This window comes from Leucoraja erinacea, chromosome 13 (genome assembly GCF_028641065.1).
Source record: "Leucoraja erinacea ecotype New England chromosome 13, Leri_hhj_1, whole genome shotgun sequence".
NCBI lineage: Eukaryota > Metazoa > Chordata > Chondrichthyes > Rajiformes > Rajidae > Leucoraja > Leucoraja erinaceus.
The window spans coordinates 48,908,731-48,932,348 of record NC_073389.1 but is presented as its reverse complement, the minus strand read 5'-3'; the positions used below and the strand labels follow the sequence as shown (position 1 = coordinate 48,932,348).

At 44.3% G+C, this 23,618-nt stretch overlaps 1 protein-coding gene across 1 annotated transcript in view; it reads left to right on the top strand.

Moving 5' to 3' along the window:
• The first annotated feature begins 7,616 nt into the window (after positions 1-7,616).
• The window catches only part of LOC129703023 (MORC family CW-type zinc finger protein 3-like), a 47,890-nt gene continuing 31,888 nt past the window's right edge, over positions 7,617-23,618 (top strand). The window contains exons 1-7 of the mRNA XM_055645192.1: positions 7,617-8,013; positions 8,106-8,178; positions 11,927-12,059; positions 17,647-17,859; positions 20,164-20,307; positions 20,902-21,055; positions 21,810-21,938. Coding sequence (XP_055501167.1) covers positions 7,927-8,013; positions 8,106-8,178; positions 11,927-12,059; positions 17,647-17,859; positions 20,164-20,307; positions 20,902-21,055; positions 21,810-21,938 — 933 coding nt within the window. The 5' untranslated portion in view covers positions 7,617-7,926. The remainder of the gene's footprint in view (positions 8,014-8,105; positions 8,179-11,926; positions 12,060-17,646; positions 17,860-20,163; positions 20,308-20,901; positions 21,056-21,809; positions 21,939-23,618) is intronic.

The window sequence follows — 23,618 nt, the reverse complement described above, 5'->3', positions numbered from 1 at the left end:
CTGTGCACCTGTAGAAGTTAGAGAGAGTCCTCCTTGACAAACTGACTCTCCGTAATCTTCTCAAGAAGTAGAAGCGCTGATGTGCTTTCTTGATAATTGCATTAGTGTTCTCGGACCAGGAAAGATCTTCAGAGATGTGAGAAATTCAGAGATATCAGAGTAATGGCAAGATCAAAGTATGGAGGAGAATAGGAACTGCCCAAGGTCCGAAGCATACCACCTCATCTGTGAAACACGGTGGTGGGGATGATAATGTTCGCTTACTGAAAAACAGACACTGGCACCTCCTCACTGTGATGGAAGCAAAAGTCTTAAAGTCACTGTGGTCATACTGTGGTTATATCAATCACAATCTGTGTTTACAAAACATCTCCATAACAGGAACTAGTCAAAGGTAATGATCCTTATCATTTACACACAGAAATCACTGTTTACACCATTTCCAGTCCACAGATAACCAGCATCCACTTCCAGCATTGTCAATTGTTCTTTAACAAACATAACAGGATTAACTAACAGAAGAGCTTGGTATGCAAACTTTTATGATTCCCACAGCTCCTCCAGCTGAATCAGTACCCAAAAGGTCAAGCTGATCTTTTACTTATTCTACTATTTTATTGCCTCTGTATGAGATCTATCTTTTGAACAACATAAAACTGCAATTCAGACATTGTACATTGTACATTGCCTCTTCTCTTGTGTCTTCTTGGGGTAAGAAGAGCAATCAGAAGCAGGACATAACTGTTCATTTGTCATAGAGGAGGAAACATCTGTAAGAGAGTACTTGAGGGATGCACCCATAGAGGACTCTGACATCACATTATATGACTTGAGAATTAAGGGATTGAAGTTTAGGGGTAACATGAGGGGGGACTTCTTTACTCAGAGAGTGGTGGCTGTGTGGAATGAGCTTCCACTGAAGGTGGTGGAGGCAGGTTCGTTATTATAATTTAAAAACAAATTGGATAGTTATATGGATGGGAAAGGAATGGAGGGTTATGGTCTGAGCGCAGGTATATGGGACTAGGGGAGAATACGTGGGTGCACAAAAAAGCTGGAGAAACACAGCGGGTGCAGCAGCATCTATGGAGCGAAGGAAATAGGCAACGTTTCGGGCCGAAACCCTTCTTCAGACTGGCCCGTGTTCGGCACGGACTAGAAGGGTCAAGATCAAAGATCTTATAGCGAAGCAAGATGGGTTACTCTCACGCAAACATGTAGTACGCTCATGGGCGGATTCATGGGCGATTTTATGACTCATTTTAGCAACCTGCCTCCGCCATCTTGTTCCGCCATCTTGCTCCGCCATCTTGCTTCTGGCCAAAGATTGGATCCGCAGCGGGGAGAGGGGAGTGCGCGGCCCGGGGCAGCGGGAGAGGGAGTGTGGGGCCAGGGGAGAGGGAGTATGGGGTCCGGGGCAGCGGGAGAGGGAGTGTGGGGCCCGGGGCAGCGGGAGAGGGAGTGCGCGGCCCGGGGCCGCGCGAGAGGGGATAAGGCCTAGTGTGTGTGAAGTTGCGGGGAGGTTTACAATGTTTCTTATTTACAATGTTTCTTATTTAATGTCCCGTGTCTAGTCTGAAATAAAGTTCATTATTGGATCAGAATATAATTGTGTGTGTTATATGATTATATACATTTATATAATTTTCATGTATATGTGTTTATAAACATTTTATTCTTTAACAAGAATTAACAGAATTATGAACTAACAGAATTATGAATCTAACGCTATATCACACACAAAAAGTTCCCCCGCAATGTCAATTACCCTGCGAGCCGGGTCGGTTCCGGTTACTACAAAATCAACTCAAAACACTGTTTGTGAGCCATTTAAAAAGAAATGATTTAAAAAACATTAAAAAAGACAATTACCAGAGTCAAATTTTATTCTTGACAAGAAGTATGAACTGACAGATTTATGAATCTAACCCACACAAACTGTTGCCATGCAACATTGATTACACTGCGAGTCGGGTCGGATCAGGTAGGCTCAGGTTGCTAAAATGGGCGTGGAAAAATGCCCAGGATCCCCTCCATAGCGTACTACATGTCAGCCCATTGCATTTCGCAGGAGTAGCCCATCTTGCTCTGTTATAAGATCTTTGGTCAAGATGGCCTGTTTCCGTGCTGTAATTGTTATATGGTTATATGGTTATATGTGGACGGAAGTGCATCTATTGGACCATGGGGTGAGAGATTGTCTGGGAATGCAATTGCTGATCAGAAAGCGGAAATTGTAGACGCAGCTGTCTTATTCAGCACAGCAAGCTGAATTATTTGCTTTTATTCGGGCTTGTATTAGTGTGGAATTTTAAAAGTAAATTATTACACTGATTCTCGGTGTGCATTTGGAGTGGAGCATGATTTTGGACAATTATGGAAAAATAGAGGATTTCTAACTTCCGCAGGAACCCAAATCTCAAAAATAAACAATTGGTGACAGATTTATTGAAGGCCTTCGTGCTACCCAGACAAATTTCTGTTATGAAATGTAGCACCCACACTAAAGGACAGACTCCAGTGGATATTGGGAATCGTAATGCCGACTTGGTAGCTGAGAAAGTATAATGGGAACGTAAGATGGTAGTATCCAAAATGATGAGGCAGAATAAAAGTATAACTAACAAGTCCCCCTCGGAGAGACTGATGCTAACCATCCAAGAAATTGTTCAATTACAGGAGGAGGCTACTGAAAGAGATAAAGAACAATGGAGACAGCTTGAGTGTGTACTGGATTGTATGACTGGACTGCGGATCACTCCAGCAGGGCAGACTTGCATGACAGACTCATTGGCAGTATGGGTTATAGAGTGCATGCCCTATGCAACCCATTGTGGTGCAAGGGCGGCAGGGGACACTCTATTAACTACTTGGTGGCATCCAAAACTACAATCTTTAGCTCAGAAGGTAAGCAGTACTTGTTTGGTCTGACAGAAATACAATCCAGGGAAAGGATTAGGATGTGAAGGAGGAAAAACACCATTGCCTATGGGTTTGTTTGAGACATTGCAGATGGACTATATCGAATTAGAAAGATGCCAGGGGTATAAATACGTACTTGTCATAGTCGATGTATACAGCCGGTGGGTCGAAGCTTACCCAGCCCTTGATAACAAATTGGCTACTGTTGTCAAGGTGTTAATGAGAGAAATTGTCCCTAGATTTGGTATCCCCATTCGACTTAGTTCAAATAATGGTCCACACTTTATTGGACAAATCAATAAAGAATTTTGTGAACAGCTGGGGATCCAGCAGCAATTGCACTGTGCTTATCAACCGCAGGCTGCTGCACTTGTATAAAGGGCAAATCAAACCCTTAAAACTGAATTAGCCAAATTAAAGGTGGATACTGGACTTGGATGGATTAAATTACTCCCAATAGTTCTATTTCGGATGAGAGTCACGCCTGTAGGGAAATCTAGATTAAGCCCAGCTGAAATTGTTTATGGTAGACCCTTGAAAACACCTTGGAACCAGAATGCGATGAAAATAATCAACTTCCACCATATGACTGCGGAGATGACCGACTACATTCTAGCTTTGACCAGAGCCTTAAGGAACTCACATTGTAGTGAGAGCAGCCTATAGCGAGATGCCTTTGTTAGCAACACCCATTAAAGTGAGAAAGTATCAGTGAAAGAATGGACTGCTAACTTACTTCATCCCAGGTTCTCTTAGGAACTCTGCACTCTATTATGTTCCAAGGTAAATGTTGCATTATTCGGTGAACTAGCTTCCTTCCAGAAGCTTCTGCAAGAAACATTGTTTTAGGTGCTTGTAATTGGATTGGGGAACTGTCAATAACGCATTGATGTAATTGATATGTTTGATTGGATTGTAAGGAGACCACCCCTATGTAGTTCGGCCCCTCAAGGTTCGTGGACCTATAAAAGGTAGCCCCATTTTAGATCGGTGTCGATCTTCTGGAAGGGCACTTGGGATTGCGTGACCTTTTGGGAAATGTCCGCTTGCACGAGGCCGAAGGGCTTGGCCAGGCAGAGACAAGGATCGAACCCAAGGTATCGTATAGGGGAATTTGCTGCTCGTTCTAAAAATGAAGATTAGTTGGTCCAGTGTTTGAGTCAGTGTTTTTTACTGATCTAGACTAACTATAAACCCACTGACTACCATGGCTATCTGGACTACACTTCTTCCCATCCTGCTTCCTGTAAGGACTCCATCCCCTACTCCCAATTCCTCCATCTACACCGCAGGATGAGGTGTTCCACACCAGGGCATAGGAGATGTCCTCATTCTTCAGGGATCGGGGCCTCCCCTTTTACTATAGATGAGGCTCTCACCAGGGTCGCTTCTATACCCCGTGACTCTGCACTCACTCCCCAACCCCCCACTCATAACAAGGGCAGAGTTCCCGTTGTCCTCACTTTTCACCCTACCAGCCGTCACATACAAATAATACTCTGACATTTTTGCTACCTCCAACGTGATCCCACCACTTGCCACATCTTCCCATCTCCCCCCTTGACTTCATTCAGGTCTTTCCAGGTGCGCCAGAGGTTCACCTGCACCTCCTCCAACCTCATCTATTGCAGATAGATGGGAGGTCAGAGCCGATAATGGACTGGGCAGTGTTTATTACTTTTTGTAGTCTTTTCCTCTCCAGGACGCTCAAGTTGCCGAACCAAGCCACGATGCAACCGGTCAGCATGCTCTCTACTGTGCACCTGTAGAAGTTAGAGAGAGTCCTCCTTGACAAACCGACTCTCCGTAATCTTCTCAGGAAGTAGAGGCGCTGATGTGCTTTCTTGATAATTGCATTAGTGTTCTCGGGCCCGGAAAAGATCTTCAGAGATGTGCACATCCAGGAATTTGAAGCTCTTGACTCTTTCAACCATCGACCCGTTGATATAAAGTGGGTCTCCATCCGACTCCTTCCAAAGTCCACAATCAGTTCCTTGGTTTTGCTGGTGTTGTGGGCCAGGTTATTGTGCTGGCACCATATGGACAGTTGCTCGATATCTCTTCTATACTCTGACTCATCCCCATCAGTGATACGTCCCACAACAGTGGTGTCGTCAGCGAACTTGATGATGGAGTTCGCACTGTGGTTCGGTACGCAGTCATGGGTATAGAGTGAGTACAGCAGGGGGCTGAGCACGCAGCCTTGATGTGCTCCCGTGCTGATTATTATCGAGGCTGACACATTTCCACCAATATGAACAGACTGCGGTCTGTGAATGAGGAAGTCGAGGATCCTATTGCAGAGGGATGCGCAGAGACCCAGTTCTGCGAGTTTGGTAACCAGCTTCGGGATGATTGTGTTAAATGCCAAGCTGTAATCAATGAATATCAGGCTGACAAATGAATTTTTGTTGTCCAAATGGTCCAGAGCGGAGTGGAGGGCCAGCAAGATCGCATCCACCGTTGGTCTGTTGTGACAGTAAGCGAACTGCAGTGGGTCAGAGGTAGGAGGTAGGAGTTGATTTGCTCCATGATTAACCTCTCAAAGCACTTCATCATCACAGGCGTTAGTGCCACTGGTCGATAGTCATTGAGGCACGTCACCTTACTCTTCTTGGGCACCGGTATTATTGATGCTCTTTTAAAGCGGGTCTGAACCTCAGACCTCAGAAATGAGAGGTTGAAAATGTCCGTAAAAGCTCCAGCCAGTTGGTCCACACAGGTTTTTAGAACACGACCGGGTATACCATCAGGTCCAGGCGCTTTTCGAGGGTTCACCCCTCTGAAGGATTTCCTGCCATCGGCCTCTGTGACTGACTGAAATACCATCACAGCGAATGGGGGCTCGGGAAGGCACATCAGCATTCTCCCTATCAAAGCATGCGTAAAATGCATTGAGCTCGTCAGGGAGTGATGTTTTGCCGACATTCGAGCTGCCTCCTGGTTTCGCCTTGTAGGAGGTGATTACATTCAGGCCCCGCCACAACTGCCGAATATCTGTCTCATCCTCCAGTTTGGAGCAAAAAGTCCCTTTTGGCCTTTTTGATGGCCTTACCAAGGTCGTATCTGGACTTCTTGTAGGCCACTGTATCATCAGACGTGAATGCCCGGTGTCTGGACTTCAGAAGAGTGCGGATCTCAAAGTTCATCCAAGGTGTCTGGTTGGGAAACACTCGGAAGGTTTTTGTAGGGATGCAGTCCTCCACACATTTCTTTATGAAGTCTGTAAAGACTGTGGCGTATTCGTTCAAGTCCGTTGCCGAGTCCTTGAACATTGCCCGGTCTACAGACTCCAAACAGTCCTGGAGTTGTTCCTCTGCCCCCCTCCGACCAACTCTGTACTGTCCTCACCTCTGGGGTGCAGTCTTCAGGAAGAAGCAGCACCGCGGTATGGTCGGATTTACCGAAGTGAGGGCGAAGGAATAGAACGATAGGCATTCTTGATGGTGGTGTAGCAGTGGTCGAGGGTGTTTGGTCCTCTGGTGCAGCAGGAGAAATGTTGGTGGAAGTTAGGGAGTGATTTCTTTAGGTTTGCCTTATTGAAGTCCCCAGCAATGGTGGTAAATGCGTCGGAGTAAGACGTCTGGTGTTTGTTGACCATGGCGTGCAGCTCCTCCAGTGCCAGACAGAAGTCTGCCTGATGGAGGTGAATTCCCTTGGGAGGTAGAAGGGACGGCACTTCACCGTCAGATGTTCCAGGTGCGGAGATCAGGAATCCAACCTTTCTGTCCTGCACCTCCTCCATGTCAGAGTGAGGACCACTGTAAATTGGAGGAGCACCACCTGATATTTACTTGGGCAGTTTGCACTCCAGCCGTATGAACATTGACTTCTCTAATTTCAGGTAGTCCTACTTTCTCCTCCCCTTCTCAGCTCTCCCTCAGCGCACTGTTTCCGCCTCTTCCTTTCTTCTTCCCACCCCCACCCTCACATCATTCTGAAGAAGGGTCTTGACCCGAAATGTTGCCTATTTCCTTCGCTCCATAGATGCTGCGTCACCCGCTGAGCTTCTCCAGCACTTTTGTCTACTGTAGACTAAGGGGGAGGGGGGGGGGAGGTAAGCTTTCGAAGCTCATTTACTCCACCCCACCCTCACACAGCCCCACTACACCCTGCCCCCACCCTCACACCACCTAGCTCCACCCTCACAGCTCCACGCCACCTTCACACAGCCCCACTCCACCCCGGCCCACCCTCACACAGCCCTCCATAGAAAACATTGAAATATAGCAGGAGTAGGTCATTCAAGCCAGCACTGCCATTCAATTATGATCATCTAAAAAAATCTCCACCCTCACACAACCCCACCCACTCCGCCCGCACGCAGCCCCGCCCTCACGTAGCCCCGCCCCCACGCAGCCCCCGCCCTCGCGCAGCCCCCGCCCTCGCGCCCCGCCCACGCGCCCCGCCCTCGCGCAGCCCCGCCCTCGCGCAGCCCCCCCCCTCGCGCAGCCCCGCCCTCGCGCAGCCCCGCCTCCCTCGCCCACGCGCAGCCCCCCTCGCCCTCGCGCAGCCCACCCTCGCGCAGCCCCGCCCTCGCGCAGCCCCGCCCTCGCGCAGCCCCGCCCTCGCGCAGCCCCGCCCTCGCGCAGCCCCGCCCTCGCGCAGCCCACATGCAGCCCCATGCGCCCCCCGCGCAGCCCCGCCCTCGCGCAGCACCGCCCTCGCGCAGCCCCGCCCGCACTAAAGATCCGACAGAAGAGAGCGCTCTGCTATAGGTCTTTGCTGAACAGCAAAGATCTTCCAGTGCCAAACAGACGTGAGCAAAGACGTGAGGGTGGTGTGGAGTAAATAAGATCCTATAGCGAATTCTATAGCTATACGATCTTTGCTGAACAGCGGCTGCTGCCGGGCGGATATTGCCGTCGTCAAGGGGAAGTCTGTGGGCGGGCGAAAGAGCGGGCTCTGGCGAGCGAAAGCTCTTTGCTGGGGAGCGAAAGTCAAGACAGTCGGAGACGGCGTTCCCGCGAGCGGCAACGACTCTTCTATCTCCGTCCCGTACACATGGGCGGGCGAAGAGATGACAAACACAAGAAGGCTGCGGGTTTGCGAGCGACTGGATTACCGGGCCATGGGATCCCCCTCAGCGCAGTGAGTGGCCTCGACTCAGCCCCCCATCGCTTCCACCGCCTTCTCCACTTGCCTCCACCTAACTATCTCCTCTCTTGTGTTTATTCAAACAGTTGAGCCCCAACTTCCTCCACACAAACTCCACCAGTCATACTTGGCCCTTCAGTGCCGTGGCAGAGCTGATAGGTGAGTGAGTGTCAGTCCCCAGACTGTGGGCTGTTGCTTCAAATGTAGTTTATATCAAAGATCATAGAGCGGAGCTCTCCCCCCCCCCCCCCCCTCCCCCCCCCCCTCCTCCCCCCCCCCCCCCCCTCCCCCCCCCCCCCCTCCCCCCCCCCCCCCCCCCCCCCCCCCCCCCTCCCCCCCCCCCCCCTCCCCCCCCCCCCCCCTCCCTCCCTCCCCCCCCCCCCCCTCCCCCCCCCCCTCCCCCTCCCCTCCCCTCCTCCCCCTCCCCCCTCCTCCCCCCCCCCCCCAATGCATGGACTCTGCACTTGGGAAGGACTTGTTAGGACATGCAAAATGAATGGTAGAGTTCAAGAGAGTTTTGAGGAAACGAGGGATTTGCGGTGCAGATCTGTTGATCCTTGAATGTGTTAGCGCAAGTAGATAAGGGTGATGATGCTTCCCTTTATTTGTTCGATTACTGAATATAATTGCATGAATGTTATGGTACATTTATATTTTAGGGGAAAAAAAAGGTTAGGCTATAGCTGAAATACTGTGCAGTTCTGGTTGCCTATTAGAAGAATGCATGGGAGAGATTGCAGAGGATATTCACCAGGATGTTCCCATGGTTGGAATGCTGTCAGTTAAATAATAGTGTATAGTTACAGGACCTTCCATTAGTATTAATCTCACATTATGAATGGAAATGGTTTTATGGTGTTCATTTGTATTGAGCGTTTGACATTGTGAGTATCTTTACATGCTCAAAGCTCATGTTAAGTAAACTGGAAAGTTTATTTAGTGCCCAATGTTCTTGGTAGTAACGTCACAAACAAGCAATTTTGGAAGTGAATTTTTTGTATGTGCCCTGAGTAAGTACTGAGATGTATATTGTCTCGTGTACAGGTACTTCTTCTGCAACCTGATGCATTCCTAAATAACTCGGATTATAGAAATTTGCAGATAGACACAAGAGGCTCGAGTAACTCAGCAGGTCAGGCAGCATCTTTGGAGAAAAGGAATTGGTGATGTTTCAGATCGTGATCCTTCAGACACATTCAATGGGAGGAAAAGGGGGTTAGTGACCAGAGAGTTTCAGACTTGCAATAAAAAACGTTTTTCCTGCAAGATTGTTAAAATTCAAGGTATTTTTAATAGATATTTAAAGCTATCAATACGTTGCAAATGCTACTTTGCAAATGTCAATGCAGGCGATTGTTGTCAATTGTAATGACCACCAGCACAGTAATAGTTCTTCAGAGATGAGGGTATCTATAGAAACAGTACATTTTTCTCCTAGACATTTTTAAACCTAGATGGTTATATTTTTCTACTTGCCAATTTCTAAAATATCTTTTAAGTGGTTCTTCAGTTCCTAATTTAGTGCTCCAAATAATTTGGCCCGCATAATACAAATGTAATTTCCCTTAATTCCTCAGTCCTGTTATCCAATTAGTCATAGAATCTTATAGCGTGGAAGCTGCCTTCAGCTCAAGTTGCCCACACCGGCCGACATGTACCATCTACACTAATCCCACCTATTCTTATTTGGCCCGTATCCCTCCAAACCTGCCCTATTCACGTACCTGTCTAAATGTTTCCTAAACGTTGTGATAGTATCTGCCTTAACTACCTCATCTGGCAGCTTGTTACCTCGACAGAGACGCAATTTGTTTCCGTATAGTATCTCCGTCCCTACGGCGGCCTAACATCATGGAGTTTGCGGCCTTTCCTGGAGACTGACCCGGCGCTCCAAGCCACGGGAGTCTGGGGGACTCTAACATCGCGTAGCTTGAGATCACTTTGCCAGGGATCGAAGCTCCAGCCACGGGGCCTGTGTACTTTAACATCGTGAAGTCCGCAGTCTCTGGTCTCAGGGGCTTCGATCGTCGGCTGCAGGCACTTTGATCGCCCGACTGCGGATGGTTTGACTACCCTCACCGCAGGAGAACATAGAAAGAAGATTGAACTTTATTGCCTTCTATCTGAGGAATGTGGTGGATGTTTATGTTAATATTTATGTGGTTGTGTGTCTTGTTACTTTTCTCTTAGGATGGCGGTGACAATAAACTGATCGTGAAACCTATATCCACACCACCCTTTGTGTGGAAAAAGTCACCCCTCAGATTTCTATTAAATCTTTTCCCCTTCACCATAAACTTAAGTCCTCTGGTTCTTGATTCCCCTATGGGCGAGAGACATTGTGCGTTTAACCGATCTATTCCTCTCATGATCTGAACACCTCTCATCACTCCTCATCTTCCTGCGTTCCAAGGATTAGAAACCTAAATTGCTCAACCTCTCCCTATAGCTCAGGCCCTCGAGCGCACATCCTCGTAAATCTTCTCTGCATGTGTTATGAAAACATGCATTGTAGCATACCTGTAATGCCCTGATTGATCTCTGGGCTGTTCCTCACATTTGTACTTTTTGAGATGTAGTCGCCATTGTAATGTAGTTAATGTGTCAGCCAATTCTCCCATGTACAGCAACATGTTAAGGACCAGAATTTTTTCTAAATATTATACTTGTTGAACGATGATTTGGCCAGGACACAATGTGGAGTACCAGTCCATAATATTGTTGAAACTTGCTTTTGATTGCGCTTCGCTCCACATAGATTTTATTTCCCCCATAAGTTTTAATTATGTTGGATCATTGGTTTATTAACTAAATTTAATTTTTTGTTAATAAACCATGACCTGCGTGGGTTTTCTCCACGATCTCCGGTTTCCTCGCAAACTTCAAAGATACACAGCTTTGTAGGTTTAATTGGTTTTGGTAAAATTGTAAATTGTCCCTAGTGTGTATAGGATAATATTGGTGCGTGGGAATTGCTAGTCGTCGTGGACTCGGTGGGCCAAAGGGCCTGTTTCTGCACTGAATCTCTAAACTAAGAGAGGATTAATGTGTGCAATTGATGTACCTACCTGGACCTTTAAACATTGTTCAACAAAATGCCAGAAAATGGTAGAAATTAAAGATGTGGTTAAAGATGAACATGGATATTACAGTTCAAGGAAACCAGCAACATAGAATTATCTTGCATAGTGTGAGACAGTAACATATATTTGGTTGCTTGCAGACAGGCAGGCATACTTCCTATCTCCGGGGATATGCCTCTTAACTCCAGGGACCTGTGCTATACTCTGATCTCAGGTGCTGTCTATATGGAGTTTACATAGAATCCCCATGATGACTTGGTTCTCACCCACATCCTGACAATCTGCTGGTAGGTTTAATTGGCTGCTGTGAATTAGTCCTGAGTATGTGGTAAAAGAATTGAGGCTTGGGCTTGTGACAGAATGAGCCGTTGGCTATATTCTAAAGAGGTGGGATGTGATTGATGGAAATGCTCTGTCGAGTCATGATCACATTGAATGGCGGTCGGTGCTGGCTCGAAGGGCCAAATGGCCTAATCCTGCACCTATTGTCTATTGTCATTTCATTTTCATTGGTTCCCAACACATTGAAGGTGTGCGCGTAACCTGTGTTTCTATTTCTAATAATCCTTGATTCTCATGGAAATGTTATTTCTTGTTTTTTAAGCACTTTGGTACAATACATTATCGTATCGGTTAGACAGCACATAGTCTCACCGTTGAACTTTCATCCATTTTTCACATGTGAGGTTGTTAATAAAATGTTTCTAAATCTTTGTGTGAAGTGAATGGTTTCTTGGAACAATTAGAACTTGTAATAAAATGACGTGCAAAATGGGTTTATATTACTATATTTCTATTCATGTTGCTCTCGTTTTGCTTTTTAGATAATGCATATGATCCTGATGTAAACGCAAAACAATTGTGGATTGATAAGACCACAATAAAAGGACATATTTGCCTGATATTCCTTGACAATGGCCAGGGAATGAATCATGACAAGTTGCACAAAATGCTAAGGTAAGTTGTCTGTTGGTTATAAATTGAGCATTATTGTTTGCCGCTAGGTCTTTGCGATGGTGTTGCTGGGATATTGGAATGGTTTGTGTGGCTTTTTACTTTAGAAAACTAGAGAATCTCCAGCAATATCACTGTTGCTTTTGAGAGAATTGCTATCAGACCTGTGTACAGTGTGAAACTGCACATTTGTGATGCAATGTAAAGGCAGTCCTATGTTGTCCTTCAATCTCTGGCACTGAATTATGAAATGGCCTGTGAAATTCATGTGATACTGCAACATTTTACTTTACTATTATTTACAATTAATTTTGTCATGGAGTCACACAGCAGAGAAGAGGCCTTGGGCCCATAATGTTTATATTGTCCTGATACTAATTCAATTCATCAGCACTCAGTTCACTGCCTACCATGCCTATGTGATGCAAATGGTTGTCTGGATGTTTCTTAAATATGTGAGATTACTTGCTTCCCCTACCATCTCAGACAATACAGGTGGACTTCAACTACCCTCTAGGTGAAAGAGTTCTCCCTCACGCCTGTTATTCATCTGTAAGAGTTAATTGCTATTCTATAATTTGCTGCCTTATTGAACCATTTCTGTAATGAAAGAGCTAATTACTATTGCACTGCTTACTGGGATACTTGACTTTTTTTTTTTGTAGCTTTGTATTTCTTCTCTCGAGCAGGTTTTCTCTAGTAAAAAAGGACTAGCAGATAAGAGAGGCCAGTTAGGGAAGCCAGTACTGATAAGGAGACATACACAGACTAGCACAGAAAAAAACCCTCCATGATACGGGGCTGCCAACAATGGGTGAGAGTTGGGAGTGAGAAATTGCGAGAGACCAAGCCCGAGGGAGCGTAGTGACTGGGGAGGGGAGGGGAGGGGAGGGGAGAGGCGGGGGCGGGGGGGGGGGTCTCCTCCCCTTGGTACGGGGCTTTTACATCTTTTAGCTTGAAATTGTGCAATATGATGCATATTGTAGCGAGTCTTTTAACTTACACATGAATGCAATACATATGCTTTAAAGTGGATTAGCTATGAATAAGGTTAGACTAAATTACATTCCACAGTAGAGCCCAGGCTCTGATCAACACGTGCAGCACATGACTGATCTTAGTATATTCATGTATGGAAATCAGATTATAATCAAACACGGCCCATGTTGACCAACCTGGGTCTCACTGCACACCAGGTACTACTCCTGACCCTGACTCCAGTTTCATACCTTCTCTCATTCCTGACCCCGAGTCCAGCCTTACACCTGCCCCCTTCCCTTCCCCCCCCCCCCCCCCCCCTTTCCCTTTCCCCCCCCCCCCCCCCTATTCTACCCTGATCATTGCTGCTTACCTGCTTAGGTTCCCAGTGGTGAACACTCCCCTGGTCCCAGCTTTGACTGCACACCTAGTACTATTCCAGACCTTGACTCTGGATGCACACTTGGCCTTGCTCCTAGCCCCTCTGCACTGACAATATATCTGGCTCTCACATAAAGCCCCATATCTGACCCCCTGGACTTAACCTATTACGTTCAAGTCCACAGGTGCTTATCTAATGTGGTAATCTTTTATGGGGCACTTCACAGACCAAATTAACTATGACAAAATTTGCTACATCCATTGGCTTCCTTGTTATCTAACATGCTCGTTACTTTGTCAAAGAAGTCATCAATTGGTTGAACACAATTTATCATCCATAAAATTACACTCACTCAGCTGTATAAGTATTCTGTTACCATTTCTTTCGTTTTCCTAACAAACTGTCCTGAAGTCATTTTCACCCCCAATATTTTCAGTATTTTGCTCTCTTCCTCTCAGCTGGGAAGTCCAATAACTATATATTTAAGTAATATTATTCTATTAAATGTGATCTTGAGAGTACATAATATTTCTGTGGTATTCATAACACAACAATGATAAAAAATATCTTTGTTTTGATTGCACCTACCAACATGCATACATTATTACATTACAGTTAATATGAACAGAGGGCAAATTTTTGTTCCAATGCTCCCCATTCCCAATTACTTTTACATTGAAGTGATTGAAATCCAAGTGAAGTTTAAATGGCACTAGAAAAATAAAACCTCCATAATGGATGATATTCATTACGTGGTTGGTTGGAGTCAGTATCAGCACAATTACTATATTAAACTTTGAATCTTCAGATGTCCTGGTTCAAGCTAAAACTAAAAACAAATAATAATCTCCTCACACATTCCCCTGCAAGTATTTCTGTCACTCCTTTAAAATATTCCCCTTCTTTGAAAATATCGCATCTGAATCCGTTTCCATCTGATTAGAATTTCCGCTATAATTTAGAAGATTGAGGGGGGATCTTATAGAAACTTACAAAATTCTTAAGGGGTTGGACAGGCTAGATGCAGGAAGATTGTTCCCGATGTTGGGGAAGTCCAGAACAAGGGGTCACAGTTTAAGGATAAGGGGGAAATCTTTTAGGACCGAGATGAGAAAAACATTTTTCGCACGGAGTGGTGAATCTCTGGAATTCTCTGCCACAGAAGGTAGTTGAGGCCAGTTCATTGGCTATATTTAAGAGGGAGTTAGATGTGGCCCTTGTGGCTAAAGGGATCAGGGGGTATGGAGAGAACGCAGGTACAGGATACTGGGTTGGATGATCAGCCATGATCATATTGAATGGTGGTGCAGGCTCGAAGGGCCGAATAGCCTACTCCTGTACTTATTTTCTATGTTTGTATGATTACACTCCTTGAGGATGTTCATCTACGTGTTCAATTAATAAAACAATGAGATTGGGGACATTTCTATTCAACCTGTCAAAGGAATTTAGGTTGTGGGGGGGGGGGGGGTGGTTAGAAATAGTCAGTGAGGTAAACACACATAATAGTTGAGTGGCAGTGCAGCGTAGGCAGAGGCAGTGCAGCGTAGGTTCATGAGATTGATCTCTGGGATGGCGGGACTATCATGTGAAGAAAGATTGAAAAGACTAGGCTTGTATTCACTGGAGTTTAGAAGGTTGAGGGGGGATCTTATAGAAACATATAAAATTATAAAAGGACTGGACAAGCTAGATGCAGGAAAAATGTTCCCAATGTCGGGTGAGTCCAGAACCAGGGGCCACAGTCTTAGAATAAAAGGGAGATCATTTAAGACTGAGGTGAGAAAAAACTTTTTCACGCAGAGAGTTGTGAACTTATGGAATTCCCTGCCACAGAGGGCAGTGGAGGCCAAATCACTGGATGGATTTAAGAGAGAGTTGGATAGCGCTCTAGGGGCTAGTGGAGTCGAGGGATATGCGGAGAAGGCAGGCACGGGTTATTGATAGGGGACGATCAGCCATGATCACAATGAATGGCGGTGCTGGCTCGAAGGGCCAAATGACCTTCTCCTGCACCTATTTTCTATGTTTCTATGTAACTGACAATAGTGCTACCTTCCCAATATTTAACTGAAGGAAATATTGGGTTATCGGAGATGTATGTTGTGGCAGACAGCCTGACACCTTGCATGTAATTTTAATATTACACATCCAATCCCCCTGGATATTCCAGATTAATAAATTACGGTTTTGTCAACTAATTACAAATCGGGCTAATTACAAATCAATAACATTAGCCAAATCCGAAACCTGAAGGGTTGAGCATTGGGATCCAGACATCATGGACAACTGGCCTCAGTTCCCCGCTCACATCTGGCAGTGTTCTCCGTCTGAACCAGGGACCACGGAGCGTTTTTGAAAGTGGGGAGGCTGAGCGATCACTGATCACTGGCTTTGGGAGCACCTGGAGAGGGAGTGGAGCAACCGAGTGGAGAGAGGGTGTGGACGTGGGGTGTCCCTCCTCCCAGGGTAGGGACCTTTTGAAATTTGGTGTATTAAAATCATGTTTTAGTGCATTGTAGAAGTATGATTTCAATGTTTTTTGTATGAATTATTTTTAAGAGCTAACTTTTTAAGGGGAAACTTTATCCACACAAAGGACACAGGGACTCTCACGGCAGCGGCGCAACGCTTCCGACGCCGCTGATGGCCCGGGACTCTTGCACTGAGGCTGCTCCATGGCCGGAGTTGTAGTGAGCGACTCGCCAGCCCAGCAAACACTCGCCATCCCCGCTCCCCGTCCGCACCTGTCCCCGCCACTGCTTCTGATTACAACTCCCGTGGCCCATTCAGTTGATATTAGTTTTGAAATTTTCGGTGATCACATAATTTCTCACGACAGAGCGTGAGAAATTTGTGATCAGCGTGTGAATTTGGCAAAATGCGTGATTCTCACGCTCAATGCATGGGAGTTGGCAGCCCTGCCTCTTTATCCCAATCCAAGCTCAAGGGAAAATAAACCCAGTTTATCCACATGACTAATGGATTCCATTCCAGGCAACAACCCGGTGATTCTCTTCTGCACTTTCCCTGGTGCAATCCTTCTCTTCCTGTGGTGTGACGACTAGGATTCCTCACAATATTCCTCCTGTAGCCTATCGAATGCTTTGAGGTTGTACCAATTTCATTTTGCTCAAAGAGAAAGCCTCGGCTAATAATGTTTTGCATCTATATGCCTTCTTCGCCATCTATTAACCTGTGCTACCGTCTACAGACACAAAGTGCTGGAGTAACTCAGGGGAGTCGGGGAGCATGTCTGGAGAACATGTTGGGTCGGGCCCCCTTTTCTTTTCAGTTCAATTTAGTTTATTGGCAAGTGTACCGAGGTACAGTGAAAAGTTGTTGTGTGCTATCTAGTCAGCGGAAAGAATACATTATTACAATCGAGCCATTTACAGTGTATAGGTACATGATAAGGGAATGACGTTTAGTGCAAGGTAAAGTCAGCAAAGTCCGATTAAGGATAGTCGGAGGGTCACCAATGAGGTAGATAGTAGTTCAGACTCTGAAAGAGGATCCTGACCCAAAACATCATCCATCCCAGTTGTGGAGACGCTGGTATCGTTGTTTCGTTGTAGGACATTGATCATTCTTTTTTATTCTGGATTTTAATTCATGTGTTTTTTTTAAATATATAATTTATGATGCTTTAATAAGTGATATACTAAGATTTATTTTATGATTTTATATGCAATGTGTTTTTATGTAATGTTGTCCCTTGTCTGGACGTTGAGTCCGAAATAACGTTTATTATTATCCACGTTCTGCAGAGATGCAGCTTGACCCACTAAGTTACTCCAGCACTTTATGTCTTTATTGGTAAATCAGCATGTGGTTCTTTTTTTTTCTGCCATATCCCAGCTTCTTTGGACTTGTACAACAAATTCCCTTTGTTCTTCAATACTCTTCAGGGCTCTGCCATTCACAGTGTATGTCCTACCCTTATTTGTTGTCTCATAGTAGATTATCTCACACATGTCAAGTTTTATTTCCATCTGTCAAACCTGCATTACCCAATTTACCAGCTGATATCTTCTTTGACCATCAATTTCTGTTTCATTAAGGATATCAATATTGCAACCCTCTGCTGCAATACTTAATGATTTATTTGCATTTTATATTGTTTTGGGATTATCCAATCTTATTATTTAAAGTATTAAAAGTAAATGCATATTTTAACATGAATCCCTTTAAATATTTTGATTTTAAAGCACATTTTTTTCTTTCCAGCTTTGGATTCAGTGACAAAGTTACGGTAAAGGGGCACGCTCCAGTTGGACTTTATGGCAATGGTTTCAAATCTGGATCAATGCGGCTGGGAAAAGATGCAGTAGTTTTCACAAAAGATGGAGCAACCCGTAGTGTAGGCTTCTTGTCCCAGACCTACCTTAAAGCAGTGAAAGCAGAAAATGTGATTGTACCGATCATTTCCTACGGCCATAATATCCTTTTGTTTAACTGCTATCTTCATTTCAAAGATGATTCAATGTTTATGGTATTGTATTTTCCATGCATTTGTTTTCTGATTGTCTTCGTACCCACCTACAGTGGAGTGGGCGAGTGGGGCTGTTTCTGTGCTGAACTAGTCGCTAGGAAATGTGGAGCGACTGTTAGTGCATGTTTGACATCTCTGTGATATTTTACGATTGGGGAACAATGTGCTGCATGTTCATAAGTGACAGGAGCAGCATTCGACCCATCAAGTCTACTCCGCCATTCAAACATGTCTGATCTATCTCTCCTTCTCAAACCCAATCTCCTGCCTTCTTCCCATAACCCCTGACACCTTCATGACGCCCAAATTCATATGTTGTATATAGGTATGTTGCAAAGCCTACCTGAAGATCGCTGAAAATCTGTCCTAGCCCATGTGCGCGATTTTGGCGCCGTTTAGAGGGGGGCGGGTTTAAAACTTGATTTTCCCTAGGCTGTTCAAATCGAGGTTTTTCAGCCTAGTTAATTATTTACGAAAAATCGCTGGAAGATTCCGTAGCTGGAGCTATTTTTAGTTTTAAGGGCTTTCTTTACTTGTTATAGTAGGTTAAAAATTAACCTCTAAACCCGCGACCGCCGACAACGGGTCGGATCTCATACAGGGGAAAACGGAAGGTAGGCTGTTTATTTTTACGTTAAAAAGGGCTTCTTAAGATCCCTTTATACAAAGTTTAATGTTGCGAGTAGCTAATTTGGGCCCCATTATATCCCGCAGTATTTTTCTGGGCATTTGAGGGCACAAATCTACCGCAATGTGAACGTTCTAAACCAGCGCGTTCACAGGATCTCACTAGAAAGCTGATTTAAATGGACTTTAATTTACAGCAATTGAACACTAAATTCCTTCCATTTGGCCTATAAATTAATGTAAATGAGATTTAAAAATCATGTTTTATTGTGAATTATTTGTGAATATTATTTGGACACTTGGGCTATTTAAAAATTTTAATCATTTATTAAGAAATGGATAGATGTTTAGATCTAGTAATTGAAGTTTGAAATTAGCTCCAATTGGGTAACTAAGTAATTATGTGCTTTAATTTCAGGTCATCCAAGTAAGATTATTTTATATTTGTTTCAGAATGCTTCAATCTATGATAACTGAAAATTTCATTCGGTTCTCTTAATTTTCAAGAAAGTTATGTGCTTTTGACTGTCCACGATCACAGCTTTTTTGTTATGTCCATAGAAAATCAATAGGGAACAAGATGCCAATTTCCAAGTATGAAAATGGCCATAGCTTTTTAAATACTTGAGATATGAAAGTGAATTAGGTGTCAAATTAAACTTCTTTTTATGCTTTATCTGATGGGATAAATTGCAGGCTTGATTTTTAAAATCTCAAAATTTTGTAACATTGCTACTGCATATGAATTCTCATTCCGTCGACCATAATATTTTTGGCACATCAGACAATCAGTGACGTTGTTATTTAGTGCAATCCTGCAGTTTTCTCTTTTCCCTCGTCCTAGAGATGTGAGTCCTTGTTATTATGGTTTCATGCACAATGATTGATCTCTGAGTTAGATGGAGCTCTAGGGGCTGGTGGAATTGGGGGATATGGGGAGAAGGTAGGCACGGGTTATTGATTGGGGACAATCAGCCATTATCACAATGAATGGCGGTGCTGGCTTGAAGGGCCGAATGGCCTCCTCCTGCACCTATTTTCTATATTTCTGCACCTCCATAACAAGTCACCACTTCAATCGTATTGCATGATCGAAGTAGAAATTTTGTAATAAAAGTGATCAAAAGCTAAAAGATTTTATTTTTTGGATTTATAATTTTACAAGTTGCATATATGATAAAAAATTATTGTATTGGAACATTTCTCTTAATATTTACACTTCAACAGTTTGCCCATGTTACTAATATTTATATTCATTTGGATGATTGGATCATTGTTTTCTTCCCCAGGTGAAATGGGGCTGAAGAGAGATGTTATTTTCTACTTTGTTCTCGGTGGGGTTCAATTTCATTTGCATAGGAAGCATTTTCAATTTGAGAAATATTGTTAAATCTTCTTACAAGAAAGCAGCTCAAGGGATGGAATAGGGATTGGGATTTGTCTTGGGTCAGGCTGTCAATTTTCATCTATTATTTCATATTCCTTTCTTTAATATTCAAAGTTGTATGAAATGTTGGGCAGTGGATCTGATCCTAGGTGAAGTAACAAAATCACGTGAATTTAAAAAAAATCACGTAAAATATGTTTTTCTGAATTTGGTTTTATTCCTTAACGCAGTTCTCACAAAAGCTTTTAAATGAAGACATGCAATTAAGCTTGAACGCAATTTTGTCCCATTCTTTATTCAAAACTGAACAGGAGCTTCATGCTGAACTGGATGCTATCTCTGGAAGAAAAGGAACAAGGATTATCATTTGGAACATGAGAGGGTAAGAATGATTTTAAATGCATGCGACACATTTTTGCGGTAAGGAGATGAGAGCAAAGATAGGATTGAACACCTCTCGCTTGCCGTTGTAAGACACTCGGTTGTAGAATTCAATGTTTTGCTTAAGTGGGGGATTGTCTAACATTGACTTTGGCACCCAAATTCAGAAATTACAAAATCATTCCCTGCCCATGTAACCTTGCAAAAATCTTATTCAGAAAATGCCTTGGATTGCAATCTAAATTTGAAGAGTTATCCCATGGATTAGTCAAGAAATTACGTGATATGCCATTCACAGTGTGTGATAGACGCCTGGTTTACCTGGCCTTTAAAATTCTTAGGAAGGAACTGCAGATGCTCGCTTAAACTGAAAATGCTTGAGTAACTCAGCGGGACCGGCAGCATCTCTGGAGAGATGGAATAGGTGCCGTTTCAGGTCAAGACCCTTCATCAGACCCTTAAGGGTCTCGACCCGAAACATCACCCATTCCTTCTCTCCGGAGAAGCTGCCTGTCCTGCTGGCAGCATCTATCTTTAAAATGCTTAAACTGAAGTTTGTGTACTCAAAGTTTCATGGTGTTAATGTTAATTCTAGAACCAAGGATGGAAAGCCAGAGTTTGATTTTGATAGTGACAAGTATGATATCCGAATCCCTGAAGAAATTTTGAATGACAGCACGGAGAAGAAAAAATACAAAAGGCAGGATCGGGTGGATCAGTTTACGCCGGAAAGCGATTATTCATTACGGGTAAGTTCATTTCCCTTGCACACTTGCACATCATAAGTGGTTAAAATGGTGCAGTATCGTCATGCTTCTGCTTCACTTCTAATGCACAGTTTGGAATTTTCATGCGGCTGATACGGGAACACCACAATCTGAAAGTTCCTGACAAAGTTACATGTATCCTGACTTTATCACCTTTCTACCTCTCTGGTGACTTGATCGGACTTTGCTGGCATTACCTTGCACTGAACGAACGTTATTTACTCATTATGTATCTATGAGAAATGGATCAATTGGAATCATGTATTGTCTTTCTGCTGACTGGTTAGCACGCAACAAAAGCTTTTCACTGTACCTCGCTCGGTACTCGTGACAATAAACCAAACTGAGGTTTTCTCCATTGCTGGATCTAAGACTCTGAATTCACTTACCTAATAGTACTTCACATTAAGTTCAACAACACTAAGAAAATAACTCACCACTGCCTGGTTGAGGGAAATTAAGGATGTGGCAAATTGTGGTCTTCCAGCATCACCATCCTGTTACTGATTCAAAAAATCCATTACAAATAAACTTCTATTTGGGAAAAAGTTACCTCTTAATTAATTTTTATATATATTTTCCACTTGTTGGATTATTTTGCGTAAGAGTTTGAAATTAAATTAGAATTGAAATTCACTGACTTTATATTCCCATTAAAAAGTTGTAATTTTTTTAAAGCATAAATCTGAGATGATCGTTCAAATTGTTTTTATCCATCGTTGCATTTTATTTTCAGGCTTATTGTAGTATTTTATACCTGAAGCCACGTATGCAAATAATTCTTCTAGGAATGAAGGTTAAAACACAACTTATTTCCAAAAACCTTGCTCATATTGAACACGATACATACAGGCCATCAGCAGTTGTATCCTTTTTGAAAATATCTTTGAACTTTAGCATAGTCTATTGTGCATCCATTTAATGTAACATCTCTTAATCGGGAGCACATATTTTACAGTATTTATGTTTGTAAAATCACAGGTTATTGCACAGGTAGTAATTTACACAATTTAGTAATCTTACTTCACTGGCCTCTTGCTAGAGTTGTCCAATTTTTCCTTTTGTGCATCTGATGTCCCCTTGCATCCCATCCCCCTTCAGGGCCTGTCCCACGAGCATGCGACTCCATGCGGCAAGCGCCACCTAAAGGGCCTGTCAAAGGAGCATGCAACTCCATACGGCAAGCGCGACCTAACGTGGTCGCTTGAGCCGTACGGCCTCGCGGGGCCGGCCCCACTTCGATCACCGGAGCCGTATGTAGTTGTGCGGAGCTGGTCCCGACATCGCGCGGGGCTCCAAAAAAATTCCTCGCGGCAACGACCTGCACCACCTCGACGCTGTACGTCACGAGCGGACTTCGCTTGAACTTCATGTCACTCACTCTACCTCCGCGCGGCCCCCGCAGTCGCATGCTCGTTGGACAGGCCCTTTAGGTCGCGCTTGCCGCATGGAGTCGCATGCTCGTGGGACAGGCCCTTTCCCCTCCACTCTGCCCCGATGGTCAATTTCAGTTCCTAACTACTTGCTACGTTTTTCAAATATCCTTGGATCGCCCTTCCTCTCTTGGTTTCTATTCAGTTTCTATTCAATTTGCTTTGGTTCTTGAAAGTTAAGGGCTCTTCCCGCAACGGCAGAGGGGAAGCCACATTCACTGAAGAAAGGTGGCATCTCAGATATAGAATGCCTTACCTTGGGAGATGCGGTGGAGTTGGAGAAATTGAGACGTCTAATACAAACCAACTGACTCCCACAGCTGCTGTGACTATACATCCTCTCACTTTGCCTCTTGCAAGGACACCATCACTTACTCGCAATTTCTCCATCTCCTGCTGAGGTATCCTCTTTCTGCAGTAAATGTGGTTTCTCCCCAGATATTGAAGATGGAGCCATCACCTGTGTCTCCTCCGTCCCATAGAAGTGCTCTCGTCCCATCTCCCCCTCAGCTGGAACAAAGATATTCACCTGGTCCTCGCCTTTTATTCCATCAGTCTCTGCATCCAGCGCATTATTTTTTGGCATTTCCACCGCCTTCACTGGATCCCACCACCAGTCACATCTTTCCATCCGCACCCTTTTTTACTTTCCACAGACCATTCCTTCCTCGACTCCTTGATTCACTCATCGTTTCCCATCCATCCTGTGTCCACCCCCCACCCCAGATACATTCCCCTGCAATTGTATGAAATTAGGAAAGTGTCTCTCCACTTTCTCTCCTGCTACCATCCAGGGAACTCTTCAGCCCTTCCAGACTCAAGTTCGCCTCTTCCAACTTTATCTATTGCATTCAGTGCTCCTAATGTGGCATCCATCACACCGGAAAGACCAAGCATAGACCAAGCGACTATTTTACCGATCACTTGTGTTTTGTCTGCCAACATCTTAACCCCATCTTCCCATTCCCATACTGACCTTTCTTTCCTTAGCCCCTCTCCATTGCCAGATTGAGGCCACACATAAACTGGAAGAAACAGCACCTCGTATTCCTCTTGGGCAGCTTACAACCCAATGGTATGAACATTAAATTCTCCAGTTTTAATTAATACCC